This window comes from Marmota flaviventris, chromosome 11 (assembly GCF_047511675.1).
Source record: "Marmota flaviventris isolate mMarFla1 chromosome 11, mMarFla1.hap1, whole genome shotgun sequence".
Taxonomy (NCBI): Eukaryota; Metazoa; Chordata; class Mammalia; order Rodentia; family Sciuridae; genus Marmota; species Marmota flaviventris.
Genome location: NC_092508.1, coordinates 18694001 through 18717943, shown reverse-complemented (window position 1 = coordinate 18717943; position 23943 = coordinate 18694001). Strand labels below are relative to the sequence as shown.

The window sequence follows — 23943 nt, the reverse complement described above, 5'->3', positions numbered from 1 at the left end:
GTCTCTTTAGGGCTTCTTGCTAGAAAGACCACTCCAGAGCCTCTCCCAAGGTCCCCTGGATGGGGAAGAAGCAGGCACGGGCTGCGGGCTTCTTTTACTTCAAAGGATTCAGGCGACTGTAGACCCAGATTAGCGCAGGTGCGAACCTCGTTTGGGTCGGGCCTCCTGGCGGGCCAGCGAGGGGCAGAGCCGGTCGCCTCCAGCCGGGTGGCCTTCTCCGCGTGCGCCCGGCCGAGGCTGGCGAGGGGGCGGGTCCGAATGCGAGCCAGGGACTGGGCGGCGCCGCAACGCCCCGAGCGCCCCGAAGCCCGCGCGCCCGGAGCCCGGCCCCCATCCCGCAGCTTCCCCGCGTGGGGCCGGGGCTCGGCCGTCGCCTAGCAACGCCCAGCCACGCCCCCGGAGGCCGCCGGCGCCGGCCCCTAGCATGGTCTGGGCCGGCTGGCCTGCGCCTGGGCTGTGGGCGGCCGGCTGCGGGCTGCTGCTCCTCGCCGTACTTCTGCTCCTGAGTCCCCGCAGCTGCCGGGTGCGGCGGGGCCTCCGCGGCCTGCTCATGACGCGCAGCCAGCGGCTGCTCTTCCGAATCGGGTTAGTGCCCGGGCTTGGGCCGATGCGGGTTCGGGAAGGCGGGAGCGCTGGGAGAGGGGACGTGGAGGCGGGACTGGGGTGCTTGGGGATTAGGACCGCGCTTGGGCTAGAGGGTCCCGGGGTAAGAGCGGAGGGATCGGGAAATGGGATGGAGAAGCCTATGAGTTTGCAGCGACTGAGGAAGGACAGGAGTTGGAGGGCTAGAGAATTGGGACCGGCTGAGGAGGTCGAGGGAGCCAGGGAGCCGGTGTGAGAGGGCAGCTGGGAAAATGCTCCAGATAAGAAGCTGGAGACCAGGGAGCTGGGAAGTGGGGATCTTGCAGGGGCCTCGGGCCGGGAGACGGGATTTGTCATTGGAGGGCAGGAGACGTTGGCTCAGCTGGCAGGTGCAAGAGAGAAGGAAAGCCCCAGACCAAATAACTGGCACTGAAACCGCCCCTCCCTACATGTATCCCTGCCCCATCACCCAACTCCCCACCATTCCAGATAGGTTCTTTTGTCCCAAGCAGGAGTCCCAACCATACAGATCAATCTGTCCCTTTTCTCCTACCCCGGACCCTGGAGGCCCCCCGGCTGGCTGAGAAATCTGACTGGACTAACAGCCTGATTGTTGAAGGCTCATTGACCTCCAGTGGCTCTGTCCCCAGCATACCCTTCCCTCCCCTCCCCCTGCCCTGCTTTCCCTGATCAAGGCAAGAGCAGTGACCAGTGCTGTCTGCCCAGAGACAGGGAGACAGGGGAAGGAGCCAGAAAAACACAGGCTTCTGAGGGCTCCCTGGCCCCCTACTTCCAGTGGGACCATGGGGCAGAAACTCAAGCCCCAGTTTAAGGACAGTGATTTTGGGGGATGAGAATTGTGGGAGCCCTGGCTAAAGGCCAGGTTGCTGAGAAGGCCAAGTCCTGGGAATTTCCTGAGGTTCAGAGAAGGCATTGTGCAATTCATCCCTCCTCCCCCACCTCCCCAGATTCCCTCCCCAGGCTTCAGGCCTAGGCATTCACTAGCATTCAGAGAAATAGAAATAGAAAGGCCTAGTGGGACGAAAAAGAATACTGGGGATGAAGGAAATCTTGTACATGACTTTTGGGATACTTGTGTTGCCATTATCCCAAACATTGATCACTTTGTAGGTAATGCTCCAACCAAGTTGCCATTGCTCATTATTTTAATGCTATTTCCCATTGCAGATAGCATTAAAATAATGACATTTTGAATATATTAATATCTTAATATTTATGAGGGGTGTTTTGGTTTTGGTTTTGGTTTTGGTGCTGGGGATTGAGCACAGGGCCTCATGTATGCTAAGCATGTCCTCTACCACTGAGCTGCATCCTTTGGAACAAAATTTTTTAAAAAAATGTATTTTAAAAAATTTCTGGGAATTTGACAGCTATCTTTGAGAAGAGAGTTTGAAATCTATTTCCAGCTTCCAAACTTGGTAAATTTGGTTGAGTTCAGTGGTGCTCACCTGTGATCCCAACAACTCAGGAGGCTGAGGTAGGAGAATCACAAGTTCAAGGCCAGTCTCAGCAACTTAACAAGGCCCTGTCTCAAATTTAAAAATGAAAAGGGTTGGGGATATAACTCAGTGGTAGATTGTCCTGGGTTCAATCCCCAGTACAAAAAAAAAAAAAAAAAAAAAAAAGTTTATCATACAAATGGCCCAGGGAAATGGAAAATAGGAATGTCCATGAGGAACTAGAATTAAAATTGCTGAGATCAGAATGTCCAAGATCGTTCTATCAAAATGTGAGGTTTTGGGTATGCCTAGAACTTGAGATCCAGAAATTTCCAAATTCCTGAACTTCAAGTTCTCAGAGATCTTCTTCAGAATTCATTATTTCTATGGGCTTTCCTTTGTCTGGATTTCAAGATTGCCTGGAATTAACTTCCCAAATTGGCAGAGCAGAAGGGTGTGCCTGGAGTCAGAATTCCAGACCCTATGCTCTGAGGTCTGAGAAACAATTGGTCCAGTCCCCTGGGGGGCAGACCAATGGCTGCTGGAGAGGCGAGCCTAGCAGGAAACCCACCGAGAATGTGTAGGCGTAGTAGTTGGTGCTGTGGGCGCCTCCAGGCCCACAGGAAGGATGGGGAGGGAGGGGAAAGCACATGGGCACCTGGCTGGGAGGGCCACAAATGGAGGATTGGGTGGGGTGCTGGAAAGTAGACCCTGGGAAATCCTAAACAATGGCCGGGAAAGAGGCTGTTTATATCATTAATAATGATACAGAAGTGGCATTTGTCAACTTTATAAAAGGCTTTCCTCAAACACAATCACTGGTCTTTTGGAATGGGAATAACTGGGCACAGTTGAGGTAGGCAAAACTGAGGTTAGACACATGCATTTGGGGCTCTGTGGGGGCTAGGAGGGTATACAGTAGCTAAGCACACAGCATGTCACCAGACAAATCAGCTCTTGAATCCTGGTTTTGTTGTGCAGTGGCCATGTGACCTTGGACAGACAACCTTTCTGTGCCGTTTGCATCTGTAAAATGGGGATGGCGAGAGTGCCTGCCTCATAGGGCTTCTCTGAAGATGAAATGGAATTTCACGTGTAGGTGCCCAGGGCCTGGCTCAGAGTAGGTCCTCAGGAAATGTGGGTAATTGCTGTAGCCTGGGATGGGCAGGAGGGAGGGTACCTGGCGTGACCAGCTCCTTCTGGAGCTTCCTTATATCCCTCCACTAGTGTCTTCCACTTCTGTCTACCTACCACCCGCTGGGAAGGGCCACATCCCTCCATTCGTTAACACCTCACTGCCCTGGGCAGAGACTAGGATCACAGACAGGAGCAGGATGTGGCCTCAGTGCTCCCGGGTGGGGGAAAGGTGCACGTGAACAAATGCAAACAGATATCCAAACTGGTGCGGGGAGGGGCACCCCAGGAGCTGGAATCGGAAGGAGGGGACTCTTGCATGTGTGCCCCTGCTTCATGCCACAGTTTCCCTCTTGCCCCTTTGCCTTCTTGGGGATAGCTGAGAGGATTTTGCAGAACAAGGCCCTGAGGAGAGCCTCTGTCTGCTGAGGGAGGTCAGTGGGGCACAGGCGAGGCTCATGCAGTGGCCTGCAGAGTTGATGGTAGATAGCAACAGCCTTTGGGAGTGGACAACCCTAGCTGGCCAAGCCCCTCGCCCCCTCATTCCTGTGCATCAGGGATCCTTCTTGGCCACCCCCCACACACCTGAATAAAACCAGCCATCCCCAGGGTGAACCTTACTTGCACCACTTCTATAAGAGGAAGCCCTTTATCATGGCCAGTGGGGCCCATTGTCTTGATGCTGAGGGTGGCAGGAGTCCTGATGGGAGTGAAGGACCATCTACCCTGCTCTGCTCATGGCCTGAATAAAAGCCAGCTGAAGGCAAGGCGCTGGGCCGTCTGCAACAGCCTGCCAGGAAGCAGGAGGGGGAGAGGGTTCTTTTCCTTTCTTCAGGCCTTTGGGACCTGGAGAAGTCACCTGCCACCTAGACCATGGCAGCCCCTTGGCTTCCCTGCTCTCCCTATGGCACACCCTCCCCTACTGCCCAGCAGGTGTCCCGTTCCCAAACCACAGAGCACAGCTGCTAACCTCCACCCAGGTCTTTGTAGCCCTCAGCATCCAACCCCAGACCTGCCCAAGTCCCCTTCCCCAGGACTCTTCCTGTACTCCTGTCTGACCTGTCAGTACTTCTGTCCTCCCCTGCATCTCTGTGGGTCAAGTTTTATTGCATCATCCAAGATTTGTCTTCACAATGCATCAAAATTTGAACTTCTCCCCACCCTGCTTCTCCTTGCACCTGGCCTCCCATTGCTGTCTCTGCCCTCCAGCCCCTCAGTGTCCTCAGTGTGGCGACTAGAATGAAACTGTTCTGATTTAAGTTGGAAGCATGCTGTTCCTTTGCTCAGACCCTTCAGCCTTCAGTCTCTCTTACAAAGAACGAGTCCATTCAAAGAATGACAGCCAGGTGCAGTGGTGTGCACCTGTAAACACAGCAGTTTGGGAGGCTGAGGCAGGAGGATCTCAAGTTTGAGACCAGCTTCAGCAACTTAGTGAGGCCCCAAGCAATTTAGTGAGAACCTATCTCAAAATAGAAAAATAAAAAATAAAAAGAGTTGGGGATGTGGCACCCCTGGGTTCAATCCCCAGTACAAAAAAAAAAAAAAAAAAGAATGACTTCAATATTCTCTGCCCCTTTTTACCCGACATGTAAACAGCAATGTCCCGCCTCTGCACACTCCATTCTCTCTGCCCTGCTTCAGTCTCTACAGGACCTGTCCCCACTTGACATGCTATACATTGACTTGTCTATTTGTTTATTGTTTTTCTCCTCCAACCAGAATATGGCCACACAAGGAAAGAAACTTTCTTCACTACCGTGTCCCAGCCTTCAGAGAAACGCCTGGCTCATGTTGGCCCTTGTTAGATGTTTCTGAATTTACAAACTGGCTTGGCCCAGGTGCCATCTCCTCCAGGGCGCCAGCCCAGCCTCCTCAGTCCAAATTCATCTCTGCCTCCATACTGGACCCTGCCACCCTCTTTCCTCTTACAGATTCAGTGCACCTTCTTGCCCGTCCTGGGGTCGACTCTAGTTCCCACAGGCCTGGCTCAGGGAATGGTTGAATCAAGAGAGCCTAGGGTCAGGATGAGGAAGAGAAGGGGGAAGGCCAAAGTAAACCCACCCCACGCCCAAACAAACAAAACCCAGAGCCCCGGCTGGGCAAGTGGCCTAGGAGTACAGGCAAGGAGACTGGCCCAGGCCCCCAGCCAGCACGAGGCTCAGTGGAGGGTCCTCCAGCTCTTACTGTGCCTCCTGTCAGGTCTAAGAGCCCTGAGCGCCACTCCTTCCCCTTCTGTGAAAGATGACTGTCCTCTGGAGAGGGCTGCAAAGTCTAAGGAAGAGCTGTCCCAGGATGGCAGGAAATGCAGTCCTGTGCTTTGACCCCGTATGCATGGTCCTCTCTGGGCAGAGAAGTGACACCCCCACCCAGGCAATCTGGCAGCTTCAGGAGAACCTCACCCCCTAGGCATCCTTAGCCGGCTCAGGTTCTTGTTCCTGAGTTTTGAGAAAGCTAAAAACAGGGAGCTGCTGTCTATTGCAAAGAGACCTCTGAACAGGCCCTGACTCCAACAGAGCCCTGTGTCCCGGTGGCCCTCCAGGTCCCTCAGCACTCAGATGGCCATTTCAAGTTTTTTTTTTTTTTTTAATATATATTTTTCTAAATTTTTTTTTTTTTTTTTAAATGTGGTGCTGAGGATCAAACCCAGTGCCTCACATGTGCTAGGCAAATGCTCTACTACTGAGCTGCAATCCTGGCCTGCCATTCCAAGTTCAGTGTCATTAAGAGTGTCCTGTTGCAAGCTAGGCATGACAGCACATGCCTGTAATCCCAGTGACTCAGGAGGCTAAGGCAAGAGGATCAGAAGTTCAGGCCCAGCCTCTGCAACTTAAGAGAGGCCTCAGCAACTTAATGAGACTCTGTCTAGAATAAAAACCAAAAGGGAGTGTGGATGTAGCTCAATGGTAGATCTCCCCTGGGTTCAATCCCAAGGAAGGAAGGAGAGAAAGGAAAGAAGGAAGGAAGAAAAGAAAGCCCTGTCCCTGGTCACATGCAAAGCTTGGGCAAGCTGGGTCCTGGCCAGAAGCACCCTTGACCCGAGGCCTCACCAGCCTGGGCTTAGTTGTTGGGTCACAGTGGAATCAGGGACCCACTAAGGCCAGGAGCCACTTAGAAAGTACTGGAGGGGCTGGGTTTGGCGGCGCATGTCTGTAATCCCAGCGGCTCAGGAGGCTGAAGCAGGAGGATAGTAAGTTTAAAGCCAGCCTCAGCAATTTAGTGAGGCCCTAAGCAACTCAGTGAGACCCTGTCTCAAAATAAAATACAAAAAACAAAGGGCTGGGAAATGTGGCTCAGTGGTTGAGTGCCCCAGGGTTCAAACTCCTTACAAAAAAAAAAAAAAAGTACGGTGGGGGGGGGGGACACCCTGGCAGTAGGGACTTTTCAGGTCATTCTGTTGGGTACAGACCCCTTTATGCTCATCCCCTCCTGGCCTTTGCCATCCGAGGCTGATGCCCAGATGGCACAAGGGCCTGAGGGAGGAGGAGGAAGAAGAAGAGTTCCATTGTGTGTTTTCTGTGTTCCAGAGGGAGGGGTAGGAGGGCTCTGACTCACTGTCCCCAGCTGTCCCACACAGCATCCCATAGGCTGGAAGCTCAGCCTCGGACACCAGAGGCCATGCTTTGGCTCAGTGAGGTCAGGAGGTGTCTGTGACCTGATACTGCAGGGCTGGTGCTCTGTAGGGAGGCCGCTGGGCAGCTGCAGTTCACCCAGGGCCACTGCTCCCTGCTTCAGCCCTGCCCTCTCTGCGGAGTGATTTTTTTTTGTCTCCCACCTGGGTCCCAGAGGACCAATTAGGAAACTTTTGTTTTAAGTGAGGTGATGGTGGGTAGTTCCGGGCAGAACTGCTGAATCAGAATTCAAGAAAGGAGGAGGGACAAGAGAAATAGAGAAAAATCAGAGTCTCTCTCTCTCTCTCTCTCTCTCTCTCTCTCTCTCTCTCTCTCTCTCCAGAACTGGGGATTGAGCTCAGAAACGCTCTCCTTCAGAGCTATGTTCCCAGCCCTTTATTGCATTTGGATACAGGGTCTTGCTAAGTTGCCCAGGCTGCCTCCTACTTGCGATCCTCCTGCTTCAGCCTCTTGAGTCGCTGGGATTGTAGGTGTTCACCACTGTGCAGCTCAGACAACCTTCCTGTTTAGCCTGCACCCCAGATCATTCAGGTGCAGTTGGCCAGGGCCTTCCTTTGAGAAGCTCTGTCCTGGATCTCAGCTTGCTGACCCTACTTGGGAAACCGTGGCAGAGTATGAACCCACCTCTGGTTCCCAGGGTTGTCAATGTCACCTTGTGAGTTATGTGCAATTTATGGGGACACTCAGATTAACAAAAAGGGAAGCTGAGGCTGGGGAGTGAGTGAGTCTTGCCTTTTGCATCCAGCAATAGAAGAACAGAAGCTATGTACCTGGTAATGACTCAAGAAACCAGAGGCCAGCTGAGCTTGGTGGGGCACCCCTGTAACCCCAGCAATTCGGAAGGCTGAGGTAGGAGGATTGCTAGTTCAAAGCAGCTTTAGCAAAAGCGAGGTGCTAAGCAACTCAGTGAGACCCTGTGTCTATATAAAATACAAAATAGGGCTGGGGATGGGGCTCAGTGGTTAAGTGCCCCTGCATTCAATCCCTGGTACCAAAACAAAGAAAGAAAAAACAACAAGGTCTTAACGACCTAGTGGGGCCCTAAGCAACTTAGTAAGATCCTGTCTCAAAAATAAATAAATAAATAAATAAAAATGCTTGAGGATGTGGCTCAGTAGTTAAGCACACTTGGAGTCAATCCCTGGTACAAGGGGGAAAAAAAGAAAGAAAGAAATCAGGGGCCAGGGTCTAGGATGGGGCTCAGTGGCAGAGCTCTTGCACAAGACCCCGGGATGGATCCGAACACTGTAGAATAAAAGCGGCATTGCAGCCACGTCGGGTGGGGTGGGCCACAGGCCATACATAGCTTCTTCTCAGGGACTCCTCCACCACCACATTTTCTCCACTGGGCTTTGTTCCTTTTTTCCTAAATTCTCTCCTCTATCTGGCTCACAGTGGGACCCACAGAACCATCAGCCCTGCCAGCCGTCCAGGATCAGGAATCCCAGAGCCTGGATTCAGAAGGGCCCTTCATAAGTCCTGGGTCAGGGTCTTATCCTGAGACCCCTGGGGTCCCTGTTCCTCTGCAGTTGTGTGCAGAACGCTGCCTGGGTAGCAGGTTAGCCCAGAGAAAGGATTCAGAGTGCTGTCCAAGCTCTGGAGGTCCCAGAGGCCAAATTCTGCCCTGTGTGTCCAGGTCACTGTAACCACCCTGACATATCATTTTTCTCAGGAAAGGCCCTCAGAGGAATTGGAGTGGCCCTGAAATAGTTCAGAACCACTCTTCTCATCCTACCCCCTCATTTGGGGTTTGGGGAGGAATTGAGTGCCCGAGTGGACTCCCAATCAAGATGCCAGGAATGAACCTCTGCCTGCAGTCATTATGTGGTATCAAGCGAGCCCCTTTCCCCTCTCTGGGCTCCATTTCCTCATCTGTAAAATGGGAGGACCACAGTACCTGCCTCAGTCCTGTTTTGAGGGTGACCTGCCTGAGGTCAGGGGTGGGAAGCACGTGACTCAGGGTGTGCCCACAGGCGGAGGCAAGAAAGCTGCTAATTGTTATTAAAGGCGAGGCAATGAGCTCCAGAGGGGACCTGTGACCTGAGCTGGGCAGAACAGGGGCTGGGGGAGCCCGGCTGCAGACTCCAGCTTCCTCCTTCCCCTTCCTGGCCTGGAGGCCCTGGCTGCAGACCACACGGCAGAGGAGGTTGGGATTTTGTGTCCCAGTGACACAAACCCCACCCCTGCCCTTGGGTCTGGCTGACCTGCTTGGCAGAGCACCCTGCTCACCCAGGTCTGTGGAGGCAGCAGGGAGAGGGAGGGACATGGGAAGCAGGTGGGAGGAGGGGGAGACGGGTGGAGAGGACTTAATTGGGCAAGACGCCTCCCCTGGGCTTCCCGGGATCCAGCAGCCTGGTGTCCCTTGGGATCTACTTTTTGGCCTCTGTCACGGCACCATCCACAGGCCAGGCCCTCTCCTGGCCTCGCCTACTCACCAGCTAAACGTTACTGATGCCAAGGGCTGAGCTGGGAGATCCAGCAGGATTGCCAGGATCCCTGAGAAGCCACAGGAGGTGCAGGTGGGAGTCTGCCCACCCTGGGCCGGGCACTGACCAGGGCGCCTGGGTGGAAGCCATAGGCATGGCCTCTGCCTCAAGGACCCAGGGGGGTGTGGGAGGGCCGCACGCCCCAAATGGAGCAGAGACAAGAGGTTTTCTGCTGGCCTCATCAAGGGCCACTTGTCTGAGGAGACAGGTGTGAGCAGAGCCTGAAACACAGTTAATAGAGAAGGCCCTGAGGGTGAGCAGGAGGGCATGGCAGGCAGGGACAGGGGCGGGGCTGCCAGAGCAAAGGCAGGGAGCCATGGGGTGGTTTTGAGATTTTAAAGAGTTAGTCCCTCATTCAAAAAAGGCTAGACACTAGAGCAAGCCTCTGTCCGTCCCCCAGTTTAAGAAATAAACCCGGCTGGACTTCGATAGCCCCTGTCGCCCTGCTTACTTTACCACCTACATCTGTATCCCAAAATGGTAGCTCTGTGGTTTCTGCATGGGTTGGCATTTTTAATAAATGTCGTCAGCTGTCTTCTCAGCAACCCCTCTTTTAGCTTAATGGTATATGTCGAGCCTTGAACGTGTGGAGACCCGTTATGCTAGATGGTTTGTTTTGCTGGCCGTGTAGGTTTCCAGTGAGTATGTCACACTTGTTTATATATTTGCTGATGGGCATTTGGGGAGTTTCCACCTTCCCACTCTGGGAGTGCAAGGCTGTCATTAAACAGATCAGGAGACACAGATCTCAGGGCTCACAACAGGGCCGCCCCTCCCCCTGAGCCAGCTCTGGTTCAGGCCCTGAGTCACCCCCATCTGGATGACTCAGCATCTCTGATCACCCACTGTCGCTGCCTGCAGGTGCAGCAAGCCAGGGAGGGCTCAGAAAGGGAAGTCAGACCATGGCTTCTCTGCCTTAACCTGGCAGCAACTCCTCTCCAACCATGGCCTGACCTCTGCCTGCCTCTCAGATCTCTGTCCTCCCAGCCCTGCCGAGAGACTGAAGCCCCCCAGAAACTCCTAGAGCATACCATATACTCTCTCCTGCCCAGGCCTTGATACCACGCTGCCCAGAACAGTGCCCACTGCAGGGTCCAACTCTCAATTTCCAGCTTCCTTATCACCTCTGAGAGAAGAGGTCTTCCCTGGCCACCCTGCCCACAGTCAGGCCTCTTCCCTTAGGTCCCTCTCCTCCTTCCTCAGCTCGAATTAACCGATACTTTGCTGACGTGTGCATTTTCTGGTTTGGCCTCTGTGGCTCTTCCTGTCACTACTGCACAAGCTCCCGGAGGCCAGAGCCATGGATCTTGTCTTCTGCTCTCCCCTCTGTGTCCCACAGTGCAGTAACTGTTTGCTGAGTCAAACAAGCAAAAGAGAGGGACCTGGTTTCCCCAGTCCCTTAGTACATGGTCCCTGCCTCATAGTCTTGCTCTTTGTTGGGCCACAAAACCAAAGCCCGCATGTAAGCATCCAATAAGGCAGGGAAGGACATTTCTCAGTCCCTCCCAGCAGACGACCCTGTGCTAGCAGCTGTGTGGCTGAATTTAGGAAGGAAGTGGCAGTTGCTCAACCCCTCCCACCCTGACGGAGCCTTGCCTGTTATCTTGCTCTATGCCACTTAGTCTCTTCGCAGTCCCAAGTGTGGCTTGCCATTCTGTGGATGAGGAACCTTATCTACAAGACCCACAGCCTGCCAAGGGCACAGAGCTGGTGTAGGGAGAAAACGAAGACAGAACAGGCCTCAACATGGCGCAAGGTGGTGTCGGGTACAGAGGAAAGGTGCTTGTCTCATTGAACTTTTTAACTTTTCATTTTGAAATAATTTCAGAATTGTCAAAATAGCACAAAGAATTCCTATATACCCCTTGCCCAACATCTTTCATAATCACCGTACAATTATCAAAACCAACAAATTAGCATCAACACAAGATTGTTAATTACTCTCAGAACTTATTCAAATTCTGCCAACTGACTCCCTAATATTCTTTTTTCTGGTCTAGAATTCAATCCAGCTTCCTGAGTAGCATTTAGTCTCCTAGTTTTCAGTCTGTCTGTCATGATGTTGACACGTTTGTCTGAGGTTTTCTTATGAATAAATTATGGCTATGTATTTTTGGCATGAGTACCGCAAAGAGAAGTCATGCCCTCCTTGGCATCATATTGAGAAGCAAATGATGTCTGTATATCTGTATACTGTGACTGCTGTGGTTTTTTTTTTTTTTTTTTTTTCTTTGCAGGGCCGGAGATGGAACCCAGGGCCTTACCTATGTAGGCAAATGCTCTGCCCTTGAGCTACACCCCCAGGCCTGAGGTTAACTTTGATCTTGGTTTCAGGTGGAGTCAGCCAGGTTTCTCCCCTGCTGACTAATTAGAATCTTGTGGAGGAGATACTCGCAGGCTATGCAAATTTGCTCCTTCCCAGGTACTTGGCTGACTGCCCCCCACAGCGCCCAGGTGTAGACTGCTCTCCTGTGCTAGAGCTCTCAGTGTTGTCTGTGTGTTGAGCCTCGGTGAGCGAGGGAGGCTGAGGGCCAGGGAAGGCTTCTTGAGGGAGGAGAGGGCAGCGCAGGCAAGGGACCTGCCCAGGAGGAAGCACGGAGGCTGTGCCCTCCTTCTTTCCCATTCCCTCAGGCTCGGCACCTGCAGGGTCCTGCACAACCTCCGGCTGCAGGCCACTGTGGGGCCTGTCCTCAGGCAGCTGACAGCCACCTGAGCTCACCCTTCCTCCAGCTTGGGACCTTCAGGGACAGTTCAACCCTCCAGTTCCTGCTCTAGCAGAGAGGGGCAGCAGCCACATCTGTCCACTCACCACCTCTCTCCAGCGTGCGTGTGTGTGCGCACACACACACACACATACACTGCCACGCCTGGGTAAATTTGTTGAGAGAATGAAGAAGAAGGTTGCCCTCTTCTCAGGATGGTAGAAATGGCTGACACCTGTGTCTCCCACTCGCTTCAATCTCCTATCCTCTACCCTCTCCAAGAGTATTCAAGTGATCAGAGGGACACTTTGGCAACCTTAATGTGTCTTTTTTATTTCTTAATATATCTTTCAGTTTATATATTTCTTTCTTTCTTTGCCTCCCCCCCCGTTCTCTCCCCTCGTGTCTCTCTCTCTCTCTCTCTCTCTCTCTCTCTCTCTCTCTCTCTGTAGTGGGGATTGAAACCAGGTGATACATGTGCTCTACCACAACCCCCTCAGCCCTTTATTTTATTTTGCAACAGGGTCTCTCACTGAGTTGCCCAGGCTGGCCTCCTCCTGCCTCAGCCTCCCCAGTTCCTGGGGGTTACAGGCATGCACTATCACCCCTGGCTTTATTTTTCATTTATTTTTAAGTCCATTTTCTATCTTTTGTATTTGTGTTTTCAAGTAGTAATTTTTATGCTGGTTGATTAAAAAAGGAAAGTAAAACCAATCTGAGTATTCAACAATAAAGTTTTTGGTTTTGTTTTTAATTTTTGTTTGGGGAGGATCTTATTTCTGAACCACAGGATTCTTTTAGAGTTTCTCACTTACTCTGGCTCTCTGGCTCTCTCCAAAAGTATTTCATGTTCACTACCAGATAGGAAGAAAATCCAGCCAGGTGCCGGGCTGCACCCCTGCAATCCCAGAGATTCAGGAGACTGTGGCAGGAGGATCACAAGTTCGAGACCAGCCTGGGCAACTTAGGGAGACCCTGTCTCAAATTTTTAAAAAGGGTGGAGGTGGTACTGGATTAGTCATTCAGTGGTAGAGCACCCCCAGGTTCTGTCCCTGGTACCACAAAACAACGGTAACCACAAAAACACAAACAAAATCTATTAAGGATCCACTGGTATTTTCACTGAGAGCCACTCTCAACGACTCAGTGCCTTTTCAATGGAGATGTACACAATATTTTCTCATTTTTTCTAAAAAAAAAAAAAAAAAAACAAACCTCCATGTGCTGTTTATAATTAATTCCTGCCATCTGTTTTCTGTTGTGCTCACTCAGCTATTTTAGCAGCACAACACAGAAAGAATAGCCTGTCCCCAGCAGCGGGTGGCCGGAGGGGCTGGTTGCACTTCCCCTTCCTCTGCTCCTGAGTGCCCGCAGACTGCACAGCCTACCCCGGACTTCTTGACGCATCCCCTCCTCAGAGAGGCCTAACTTCTTTAGGAAAGTGTGTCTAACGTGGCAGTTCCTCCGTGATCCTTTCCCTGGTTTTAGTTTATCATCTTTACTTGTTGACTGTCCTGTTTCTCCTGCCAGAACATAAGCTTCAAGTGGCTGGTGACTTTGCCCTGGGCGGTGACTTTGCCCTGCACCCTGTGCACACAGGGTCTGCCTGGCCAATAGCCAGGGCTCAATAAATATTGCTGAAGACACAGAAGCATGAACGGCTGAAACTGACTCAGAAATAAAGCCAAAATAAAGGACTTATTTTTTAAAATGGCCTTATGACCCATAAAAGACCACAAAGCCCCCTCAGTGTACCAATTACCAGTCGACCCAAGTGCAGGGGTGTGGGGGGCAGGGAGGATACTGATTAAACTTCAGCTGAACCATTATTTCCAAATTGTCATGGAGGCCTGCTTGCTTCTGCCAAACTGCAGACAAATCAGCTAGTTCTTCTCTGGGGGCCTGAAGAGAGGCTGTCCCGCTCAGTGTGCCCCCCACAACACACACCAGAAATCCTGGAGAGGTTTGGGGTCTGTCCTCCATCCTGACTCACTCTTCTGCCTCAGGCTTCAACAGCCAGAGCGCCTTCCTGTTTTCTGACTAGATTGACATACAGCCCCATGCAGACTGCCCCTGACCCCATCCCCAGCCAACTTAAAAGTTTCCCTTCCCTGAAAGAACTGGCTACATAATTTGTAAACCTAGCCTAAAGTGAAATCTTGATCCTCTTGTTTAAAAAGCAGGGACAAAGTGGCATTAAAGGTACTAAAATGTAGAGCCAGGCATGGTGGCACACACCTGTAATTCCAGGGAATCAGGAGGCTGAGGCAGGAGCATCCCAAGTTTAAGTTGCTTAGGGCCTAGACTCAACAACTTAGCAAGGTCCCATCTCAAAAATTTTTTTAAAAAAGATCTGGAGTGTAGCTCAGAGATAAAGTATCCCTGCGTTCAATCTCCAGTATTACCCAAATCAATGACAAGTCAAAAGTATGATCATAAAAGAAAAGAAACACTTCATTTTTGATAACTTTTAAATTATTATTTCTACCAGTACTAACAACTTACTGAAAATTAAGGAAGGACTGAATGAAAGAGGACAGATTGGTCATCTCATCTTTCTCTCCCCTTCTCTGTCATCATCTGCATCATAAATGCACTGATGAGTTAGGAAGTCACAAAGTAGGAGAGGTTGCTGGAGGGTTCTTTGGTCATTCACGTTCCTTGGAACACAGTTGTCTGTGCATTTGAAACAAATCCTAGTTTCACTGATAGCTTGACCTCTGGGGTCAGCCAGCATCCCTAGCCCTCAGTCACAGATGTGCACTTACCTGTGGTCACTCCGGGTCTTCTTGAATTTCCATGCGTAGGGATCCCCCAGAATTCTGTGCTCACGAGCATTTCTAATACAGTATGTGTGTGGTAGAGTGGAATGGAGCCTATTCATACCACCGTGTGTTCCTCCTCTGCTCAGGTGCATGCTCCATTGTCGCCTCAGACTCTACTCACAAGATGCAAGTTCAAAGATAAATTTATTAATAATTTCAAGATGTGCCAAGAGCTGTGGCACATACCTGTAATCTTAGTGACTCAGGAGGCTAAAGCAGGAGGATCATGAATTCAAAGCCAACCTCAGCAACTTAGCAAGGCCCTAAGCAATTTAGTGAGACCCTGTCTCTAAATAAAATATAAAAAGGACTGGGGATGTGGCTCAGTGGTTAAGCACCCCTGGGTTCAATACCCGGTACCCTCCCCCCCAAAAAAATAATTTCAAGATGGTAACAGCAGAGCATTAAATTGAATGGAGCCTGTCTTAGAATGGGCCCTCCTAACTGCATAGGCCACACACCTGTGAAGCCACCTCTGTATCCTGACATTTTGTGTTTGGAAGACTGTCACCATGGTCCTCTCTGTGGCCTTTTCCCAATGAGCCCAGGACGGCTTGGAATGATGATGGGGATTGGGTCATCCGGCCTCACCTCTGGATGCTTCCACTACCGAGCAATCAAATAGAACTTTCTAGTTTCCCCAAACAAGCCCTGCTGTCTGCTGCCTCTGGGCCTCTGTTTCCTCTGCCCCAGTGTGTCTCAAAGTTGTTGCCGGACCAGCAACAACATGGAAGTTTCTGGGTCTCAGCGCAGACCTTCTGAAGGTGGAAACTGGGGTTGGGCCCGGGGATCTGCCCCTTCACAGGTCCTGGGGGGATTGCCATGCCTGCCTGGCTCCACCAGCCCCGCTCCTCCTGAGCTGCTTGTCCTCCCTCAAGGCCACCTCCTAACTCCTCTCCCCCACTTAGTTGGGGGTCAGCTGTAGATTCAACCCGCAGTCCCCCTGGTGGCTGCAAGCTCCTGGTGTCTGTCCCATGCTCCCTCTTACCCCGAGTGCTGACAGGGCACACAGTAGGCCAGCAATGTGTGCTGATGGAATCGCCTAGCTGAGGAGCCGAGCTGTGGGGCGGCAGGCATGACAAGGGGACCCTGGGGAGTCAGGGCTGACCCCTGCCATCCGCCCTCCAGGTACAGCCTGTACACCCGCACCTGGCTGGGGTACCTCTTCTACAGACAGCAGCTGCGCAGGGCCCGGAATCGCTACCCCAAAGGCCACTCCAAAACCCAGCCCCGCCTCTTCAACGGTGAGCTCCGGCTGCCCCTGGCCGGCATCCTCAGGGGTGGGGACACACTCCCTGCACCCTCCCCTTCACTCCCCGGAACTACTGGGCTCCCCACCCACAGCCTATCTCTGTCTGTGTGTGCCCCCAGGAGTGAAGGTGCTTCCCATCCCCGTCCTCTCGGACAACTACAGCTACCTCATCATAGACACCCAGGCCGGGCTGGCTGTGGCTGTGGACCCCTCAGACCCTCGAGCTGTGCAGGTGAGGCGGACGCAGGGAGCACTTGGGGTCGCCCTTGGAGGTCGACTTCTTCCCTTGCTAGAAAGGGATGACCCTGGTCCCTCCACCTGCGATGTGCGACCCCTCCATGTGGAGGTGTGTGTGCAGCCTGAGAGCACTGACCTCCACAGCATGGGGGAGGGCCGGTGCCCTGGCAGGACTGGAAGGAGGGGGCAGGACTGGGGGGGAAGGGGCGCAGGACTGGGGGGGAAAGGGGGCAGGACTGGGGGAGGGGGGCAGACTGGAAGGAGTGGTCAGGACTGGGGGGAGTGGGGCAGGACTGGGGGGAGGGGGGCAGACCGGTGCTGGCCCAGGGCTGTGGGTCTAGTCAGTTTCCAAGCTGTCTCTCACTCTTTGCCCCTCACTCCCCCACTACCCTCTGGCCTCTCTGTCAGTCCTGGGGTCTCCCTCCCTTTCCCGGTTTCTCTGTGTGTACGTGCCTGCGTGTCCCTGCTAGAGCTCGCTCTCCCTTCTCCCCTCCCCGTGCCCACCCTCCGCCCTCTTCCAGTGCCCCCCCCCCGGGCTGGGACCACTCATTCCCCCCTTTCTCAGCCCCCCCATTCTCTCCCCGTTTCCTGTCCCGCTCTCCTCTCCTCAGCACCCACACCCTGGCCTCTCAGCTTGTCCCCCTCTGCGTCCTGCTCCCCCGACTCAGTGCCTCCTCTTCCCCAGGCTTCCATTGAAAAGGAGGGAGTTACCTTGGTTGCCATTCTCTGCACCCACAAGCACTGGTAAGGGGCTGGGGGGACTCTGGGGGTCTGGGTGCAGACAGTCTTCCCTAGCCCACCCTTGCCCCACTGCAGGGGTGTGGGTCAGAACTGGGCCCAGAGAGGACCAGAGCTGGTGGCAGAAAGTCAGCACAGTTACCCAGCACAGCAGGGGTGGAGTTAAGGGGCTGCTCTCCCACCACCATCTTAAAAGGCAGGACAGTCTCTCATCCTCCATTCTGAGGCCATGGAGTAGGTATGTGACTGGGCACCAGCAAACCTTGTGATCTCTTCCATCAAAGCAAACAAGTCTAGTAGGGGAATACACTGCATAAAGGACCAATGGTTATGAACATTTAAGTGGCAGGTGGCACAGGGCGTAGGGGATGGGAGGCACTAGGCAGGCTGTGACCAGATCTACTTGTGAGAATTCGAGGATGATTACTGGAGCTGAGAGGAGCCAGAAAGGTCAGTCAGCATTGGCCAGGCTGAGCTCTTTGGGGGTGGGGGGTGCCAGGTAGCGGGGACGGTGGGAGTGGCAGTGACATTCTGGACAGGAAAACAGCTTGAACAAAGGCCTGGGGATGCTTTGGATAAAAAGGAGGCCCAGGGACAGTTGGCTGCCCATCTCTACTGTCCTACAGGGACCACAGTGGAGGGAACCGTGACCTCAGCCGTCGGCACCGGGACTGTCGGGTGTACGGGAGCCCTCAGGACGGCATCCCCTACCTCACCCAGTAAGTCCCTGGCCCAGGTTGGGAGGGCCTGGCAGAGGGCATTAGCTAGATCTTTGTTGGCATCCTTGCTGGCTCTTAGCAGATCCAAGCCCAGGTAAGGATTGGCACTCCCTGCCCTCCAGCTAGCCCAGCTATGGCCCCCAAAAGAGGAAGGGGAAAGGTTTGGATCTGACCCTGGGCACTAGGTGCTTTTTCCCTGACATGGAAGCCCACCCCCTGCAAATCGCCCAGACCCCTGGGCCTGTGGAGGGAGTGAGAATCAGCTCTAGTTCCCTCTCTCCCCATTGCTTTGCCTCCAGTCCTTTGTGTCATCAAGATGTGGTCAGTGTGGGACGGCTCCAGATCCGGGCCCTGGCCACTCCTGGCCACACACAAGGCCATCTGGTCTACCTGCTGGATGGGGAGCCCTACAAGGGACCCTCCTGCCTCTTCTCAGGGGACCTGCTCTTCCTCTCTGGCTGTGGTGAGTTTCCCTGAAAGAGGAGAGAGTGGAGAGAAGTTGGGACAGAGACAGGACAGCTGTAGTCCATGTCACACATGAAAGTATTGGTCACAACGTGTATGTTGCTTTTGTGTCACGCAATTTTTTTGGTTTGTTTTTTCTTGGTACTGGTACCCATGGGCACTTTGCCACTGAGCTATATCCCCAGCCCTTTTTATTTTGAGACAGGGTCTGCCTAAGTTGCCTTGGCTGGCCTTGAACTTATCACCCTCCTGCTTCAGCCTCCCTAGTCGCTAGGATTACTTACAAGCACCATTGCACCTGGCACCCAGTTGTTTTTTATATCCTCCAGACTTTCCATGGGGGATGGACAGGCCTTCCACAGGGGATGGACAGAAGAGAAGATCCTGCACCTGAGCAAAGACCTCAAGGGGCACTTATTGTCACTGGGTGGGGCCTGGCTCTCTGAACAGTGACTAGAGGGATTAGGTTGTGGAAAGCTGAGGACCCCTAAGTGAGGGGAGATCTATAGACAGGTGGCAATCCCATGTCTTAGGCTGCAGAGTCCCAAAGGGCAGCCAGGCAAAGAAGCCCCCCATGGAAAAGAGCAGCCCCCCACCTCCCCAGCTTTGGCCTCAGGAGGGAGGCCAACCTGAAGGTTCTGCAGCCCCCTCCCTCCAGATGCCACTGTGTGCATGGAGCCTGGCCTTGGGCAGGGTGACTGACAGGCCCAGTTCTCAGTGGGAAGAGGGAGCTAAATTCCTGGAGGTGGGTGGGAGGGGCATGGCTGAAGGACTGGTGGCTGGCCAGAGCTTCCAAGTTGGTCCCCAGCCCTCTTCAAGTACCATATCCTGTGTCATCCTGTGCCCTTGACCCCACCAGGACGGACCTTTGAGGGTACCGCAGAGACCATGCTGAGCTCGCTGGACACTGTGCTGGGGCTGGGCGATGACACCCTCCTGTGGCCTGGTGAGGCACCTTTCCCCTTCTCTCTAGCCCCACACTGGTCCTGGCACCAGGGTGCTCCACCCCTTCAGTCCCCTGGAGCTGGAGCCAACCCAGCTTCTGGCCCAGGGACAAAGGGTTCTGCGTCCAGGGGTGGGGCAGGCTCCGCCTCCCTTCTTCAGGAGTGCAGTCCTGGCTCCTTAAGGTTCTGCTTGTCACACCGCCATCCCCACCAGCCAGCCCTTGGCCTTGGGAGCCCTGCAGGACCCAGAGCATTTCAAGGAGATGTCTAATTGTTCATAGCCAGAGTCCAGAAAAGTTAGTAAACGCATCCCGCATGTATCCATTGCCTTGTATTTTTATGAAAACATTCACAAGTATTAATTCTCAGAACATAGATTCATTCATTTGACGGTACTTAATGTGCACCTGACATGAACCAAGCTCTGTTCTAGGCACTGGGACCCCAATGGTGACATCGGTGCCCTGTGGCATTAGTGTTTTCTCTATTTGCCAAACTAGAAAACTCTGGCTCATTGACTGAGGTTACATGCTGGGCAGTGGCAGAGTGTCCTCCCAGCTCCAAGCCTAGTGGTGTGTGTCTCACTGCCCCCCAGCCTCTGCCTCTTGCTCCTGACTGACTTGTGCCCACAGCTGGGAAAGCAGGCCCCGCGGGTGGGTTTCCTGGAAGCCCCGCCTTCCTCCCTGGTTGTTGGGTAACCATAGGCCTGGGGACAGGGAGGACTTTTTCTGGCCACACCACTGATCTGCCTCATGCCTCATGGCTCTGCCAGGTCACGAGTATGCAGAGGAGAACCTGGGCTTCGCTGGCGTGGTGGAGCCCGAGAACCTGGCCCGGGAGAGGAAGATGCAGTGGGTGCAGAGACAGCGGATGGAGCGCAGGAGCACGGTGCGGAGCTCGGGAGCCCTTGGGACGGCAGCCCAGGGGACGGCGTGGGCACTCAGCCCATCCTGAGCCTGATACTGAGACGGGGCTGGGGACACCTCCGCAGAGCTCTGGCCTGTCCAGTCAGAACTCTTGGACCCCAGGATGGGTGGGGGCTGGGGCAGCCCTCCTTTGTTGGGTCCCTTTTCCAGCCTCTGTCCATCCAGCCTGGTGCCTCTCACCCTACAGTGCCCGTCCACCCTGGGAGAGGAGCGCTCCTACAACCCATTCCTGAGGACCCACTGCCTGGCACTGCAGGAGGCTCTGGGGCCAGGCCCGGGCCCCACAGCAGACGAGGGCTGCTCCCGGGCCCAGCTCCTGGAGGAGCTCCGAAGGCTAAAGGACATGCACAAGAGCAAGTGATGCCCCCAGTCCACCCCAGCCAGCCTCCCTGCAGTGGGGAGGCTGCCCGTCACCTGCACATCACTGTCCTCCTCATGGCTACCACCACCACCTCCACCTGCGCCCCCAGTGGGCATCGTCCCCTCCCCACTGGTCGCGGGGAGGGGAAGGGCAAGGTGATGAGATCAAGAGTGGCCAAAGGCTGGGAGACCCCACAGAGTGAGGCTGGTCATCAAGGGTGACAAGAAAGGAAGGACGTGGGAACATCTCCAGACCCTGCTTACTAGGAGGTCCCTCTCTGTTCCTGCACTCCTGGGCCAGCAGGGAAATGTGGAGGCTACTGTCAGCCCCTTCCCCAGGAGGCCTGGCTTTCACTGTAGCCCCAGACTAGGGCGGCAGGAACCATGGCCAGGCTAAGTCCATCTTCTGCCTTTGCCCCATCAAGATTGAGGGACAGACTCTTCCCAGTAAAATGGTGTCAGGTATGGTGCCTTGGGAAAGTGGTCACTGCAAGGCTACCTGCTCTGGGTCACTAGGCCTCTGCCCCTCCTCCCAGCCTCTCACCCACCCTCCCTTGCCAAGGCCTTTGCAGACAGAGCCATTCCAGAACCCCAAGGGCCTGGAAGTCTGTCTCTAATCTCAGCCTCCGTGGGCCCCCGGCAGCCTAGAAGCAGGAGGGTCCCGGTTGCCAAGGAAACCTCTGCCTTAGGCTGAGGAGACCCCGGATGCTGAGATGCAGAGCCTGACCGCCTGGCCAGCCACAGCTCCCTACATATCTGGCCTGGGCCTGTCTGCTGGCCTCTGCCCCTGCCGTGGGCCCCAAGGGCTTCCCAGAGGAGAGAGAGCCACAGTCTGCCTCTGACCAGTGCAGTTCCCTCCTTTTGGCCCTTGCTCTTGGGAATTTCTGCCTGCCTTCTTCTATCTAACTTAATCTCCCTTGCTGTATCCTCAACCCCTCTCCTCTTTTGAATTCGTAAGGATTTGGTTTGGGGCCCTGACATTCATCTTGGCAGTTTGCCAAGAACTTCCATTCCCGTGATTCCCACTGGCCCCTTGGCCCCTCCCTGGCAGGGAGGAGGGCTCTGCAGCAGAATGCAGAAGTGTGGGAGCCGTGGAGGCCTCCAGGGCCCTGGGCTGGGCCCTCACCCTCTGCTCCCCCCTCCTCTAGCTCTGCTTCTCCTCTAGTCTCGGGTCCAGGTCCCTTTGGGGCCTAGAGAGGCACCCTGTGGTCCTCCAGCAGGCGTACCTGGGGTCAGCCAGGAGCCTTCTCTTCAAGTGTCAAAGCCTTGCCTCGGGCTCTCCTCACCGCTCAAGACCTTGAGATGCCCCCTACCCTCTCTTTCCCCTCCCCATCGGGCCTCCCTGCCCTCTGCAGCCACAGCCCCTGGAACAACTCTAGCAATACCACCAGACTGGTTAGCAGTCTGCGCCCGAGACACAGTTTCATGCCTCTGTGCCTTCGCTCACGCTGTTTCTTTGAACCGGAATGCCTTCCCCCGCTCCCCTGCCTCAGCTGCCTGGCAAACACCTGTTCATCTCCCCCAGAGCCCTCCCCCCCCCCAAGGCACCCATGCTCCTCCTCCCCAGGCTACCTCTGCACTTTGTAAATGCTTCTCTCTCTCTCTCTCTCTCTCTCTCTCTCTCTCTCAGCACTTATCATACCCTATTTTACTTGTTTACACGTTTGTCTCCCCTTCTAGACTGTGAATCCTTAAGGGCATGGACTGTATCTTATGCATCTCTGTATTTCTGCGCCTAGCACGGTGCCTGGCACAACAGTAGGCGCTCAATAAATGTTGAATGAATGAATGATTTAACTAAGGTCTGACTACTCAATGACTTGTCTTTACTGCTGTGTGAGTGAAGACAGCAGAGAACTTTCTAACCATTTTCCCGACTCAGTTCCAGGTCCTATAACTTGGGGTTGCTACCTTTGAAAAACTTTGGTCAGAAATGGCACCCTAGTGCTGGGGCTGTAGCTCAGTGGCAGAACACTTGCCTAGCACGTGAATGGCACTGGGCTCAATGTTTAGCATCACATAAAAATAAACAAATAAAATAAAGGCATGCTGTCCATCTACAACTAGGAAAAATGTTTTAATTAAACAAACAAAAAAAAAGGAGTGGGACCCTAAATGTATTCTTTCCACAACCCGTATGCATTTGTTCAGGGTTTATCATTTGCTTACTTCAGTGTTTTCCAAACCCTGAGATGCAGAGGTGGACCACAGGGCAGGGGGGGTGGGGTGGCGTGACTACACATGGTCACAGCACTTCAAGGGCACAGCCTTTTTTTTTTTTGTACCAGGGATTGAACCCAGAGGTGCTTAACCACTGAACCACAGGGCCTCGCTAAATTGTAGAGGCTGGTCTCCAACTTGAAATCCTCCTGCCTCAGCCTCCTGAGTTGCTGGGATTACAGGAGTGAACCACCACACCTGGCTCTAGCCTGTCTTTACACCGCTGTGAAAAGAAAGATCCAGACTCCAGCTCCACGCCTTAATTGAGTACCTGTCTCTAATTAAACTTTAACATCATCTTTGTATTTCTCTTTGGGGCCAATATTTACTTTTGACAAGTGACACTAATTTGATTGTAGATATTTATTGAAATGGGAAAACACAAAGAAAAAGTGAAACTTGGCTATGGCCAGACTGAAGGTAGGAATGAAGACAGGAAGCACTGGCTTAGTGACACACGTTCTTGGCCAGCCTAGAGCACAGATTCCCCCCTGGTCATAGTTCAGCCCCCTCTTAGGATCCCTCACCCCAGGCCAGGGACCCTGGCACTGGCTCTGGCCGTCCTGAGTCAGGCTGGGTTGGGATGGGCCACAGTCTTCGCCTCCTAGAGAAGGTGGCTCTGTGTACTCAGGGACGTGTCTGGCTTGCTGCTCTCTGGGCAGGTGAGGACCAGGCTCTGGACTCTGCAGGTCACTCTGGGGATGCTCAGTTTCACATCTTCAAAGAGCCTTTGGTGGCGGGTCTCTGGGCTGGTGAACACTTTCCCAGGGCCTGGGACCTCTCCCACCTGGCTGTCTGTCCTGAAGGATGGAAGACGCGTGCCTCTCCTGAAGCTGGCACTGCCCAGTAACAATCACATCGCGTGTACCTGCTTATAGGACAACAGGTGTCACTCACCTTCAAGGCCTGGTTACAGTCCTAGTTCTGTCACTCAGCCTCCCAGTGACCACGGGCAGGTCAATTCCCTGTCCTGTTTCTTCACTTTTCAGTGGAGAGGACACAGTGAGTTAGAATCCTTTTAGGTACAAGTGTCAAACACTCAATACAGAGTAGCTTAACCCGAAAGGAGAATCTGGAGAGGAACAGCCTCCTGACTGCTCAGGTGGGAAAGCAAAATGTGGAGAAGCGCAGGTGGATCCAGGGATTCAGAGTATCTTCCTTCAGCTCTGCTTTCTTCTCCATTAGTGTCACCCTCAGTCAGGCGTTCTCCCTGCAGTGGAAAGATGCTAAGTTACAGCCTTACAGGACTCTACTTCACCACACC

At 53.6% G+C, this 23943-nt stretch overlaps 1 protein-coding gene across 2 annotated transcripts; it reads left to right on the top strand.

Annotated features, from left to right (window-relative positions):
* The first annotated feature begins 339 nt into the window (after positions 1-339).
* On the top strand, positions 340-22256 carry LOC114097702 (probable hydrolase PNKD). Of its 2 annotated transcripts, none has more exons than XM_027941664.2 (9): positions 340-585; positions 15947-16062; positions 16190-16302; positions 16993-17051; positions 17672-17764; positions 18064-18227; positions 19089-19175; positions 19946-20061; positions 20287-22256. In XM_027941664.2, the coding sequence occupies exons 1-9, from the start codon at positions 425-427 to the stop codon at positions 20458-20460; spliced, it is 1083 nt and encodes a 360-aa protein (XP_027797465.2). In that variant the 5' UTR covers positions 340-424; the 3' UTR covers positions 20461-22256. The 2 variants fall into 2 exon arrangements, with proteins under 2 accessions (XP_027797465.2, XP_071475720.1); XM_071619619.1 differs by lacking the exon at positions 340-585 and adding an exon at positions 10751-11070.
* Positions 22257-23943: the final 1687 nt, after the last annotated feature.

Excerpts from the sequence above, each read along its gene's own strand:
- LOC114097702 (XM_027941664.2), top strand. The coding sequence starts at position 425 with ATGGTCTGGGCCGGCTGGCCTGCGCCTGGGCTGTGGGCGGCCGGCTGC. Across the intron at positions 16,063-16,189 it reads CCAGCCCCGCCTCTTCAACG|GAGTGAAGGTGCTTCCCATC; the intron begins GTGAGCTCCGGC and ends GTGTGCCCCCAG. Across the intron at positions 18,228-19,088 it reads GCTCTTCCTCTCTGGCTGTG|GACGGACCTTTGAGGGTACC; the intron begins GTGAGTTTCCCT and ends TGACCCCACCAG.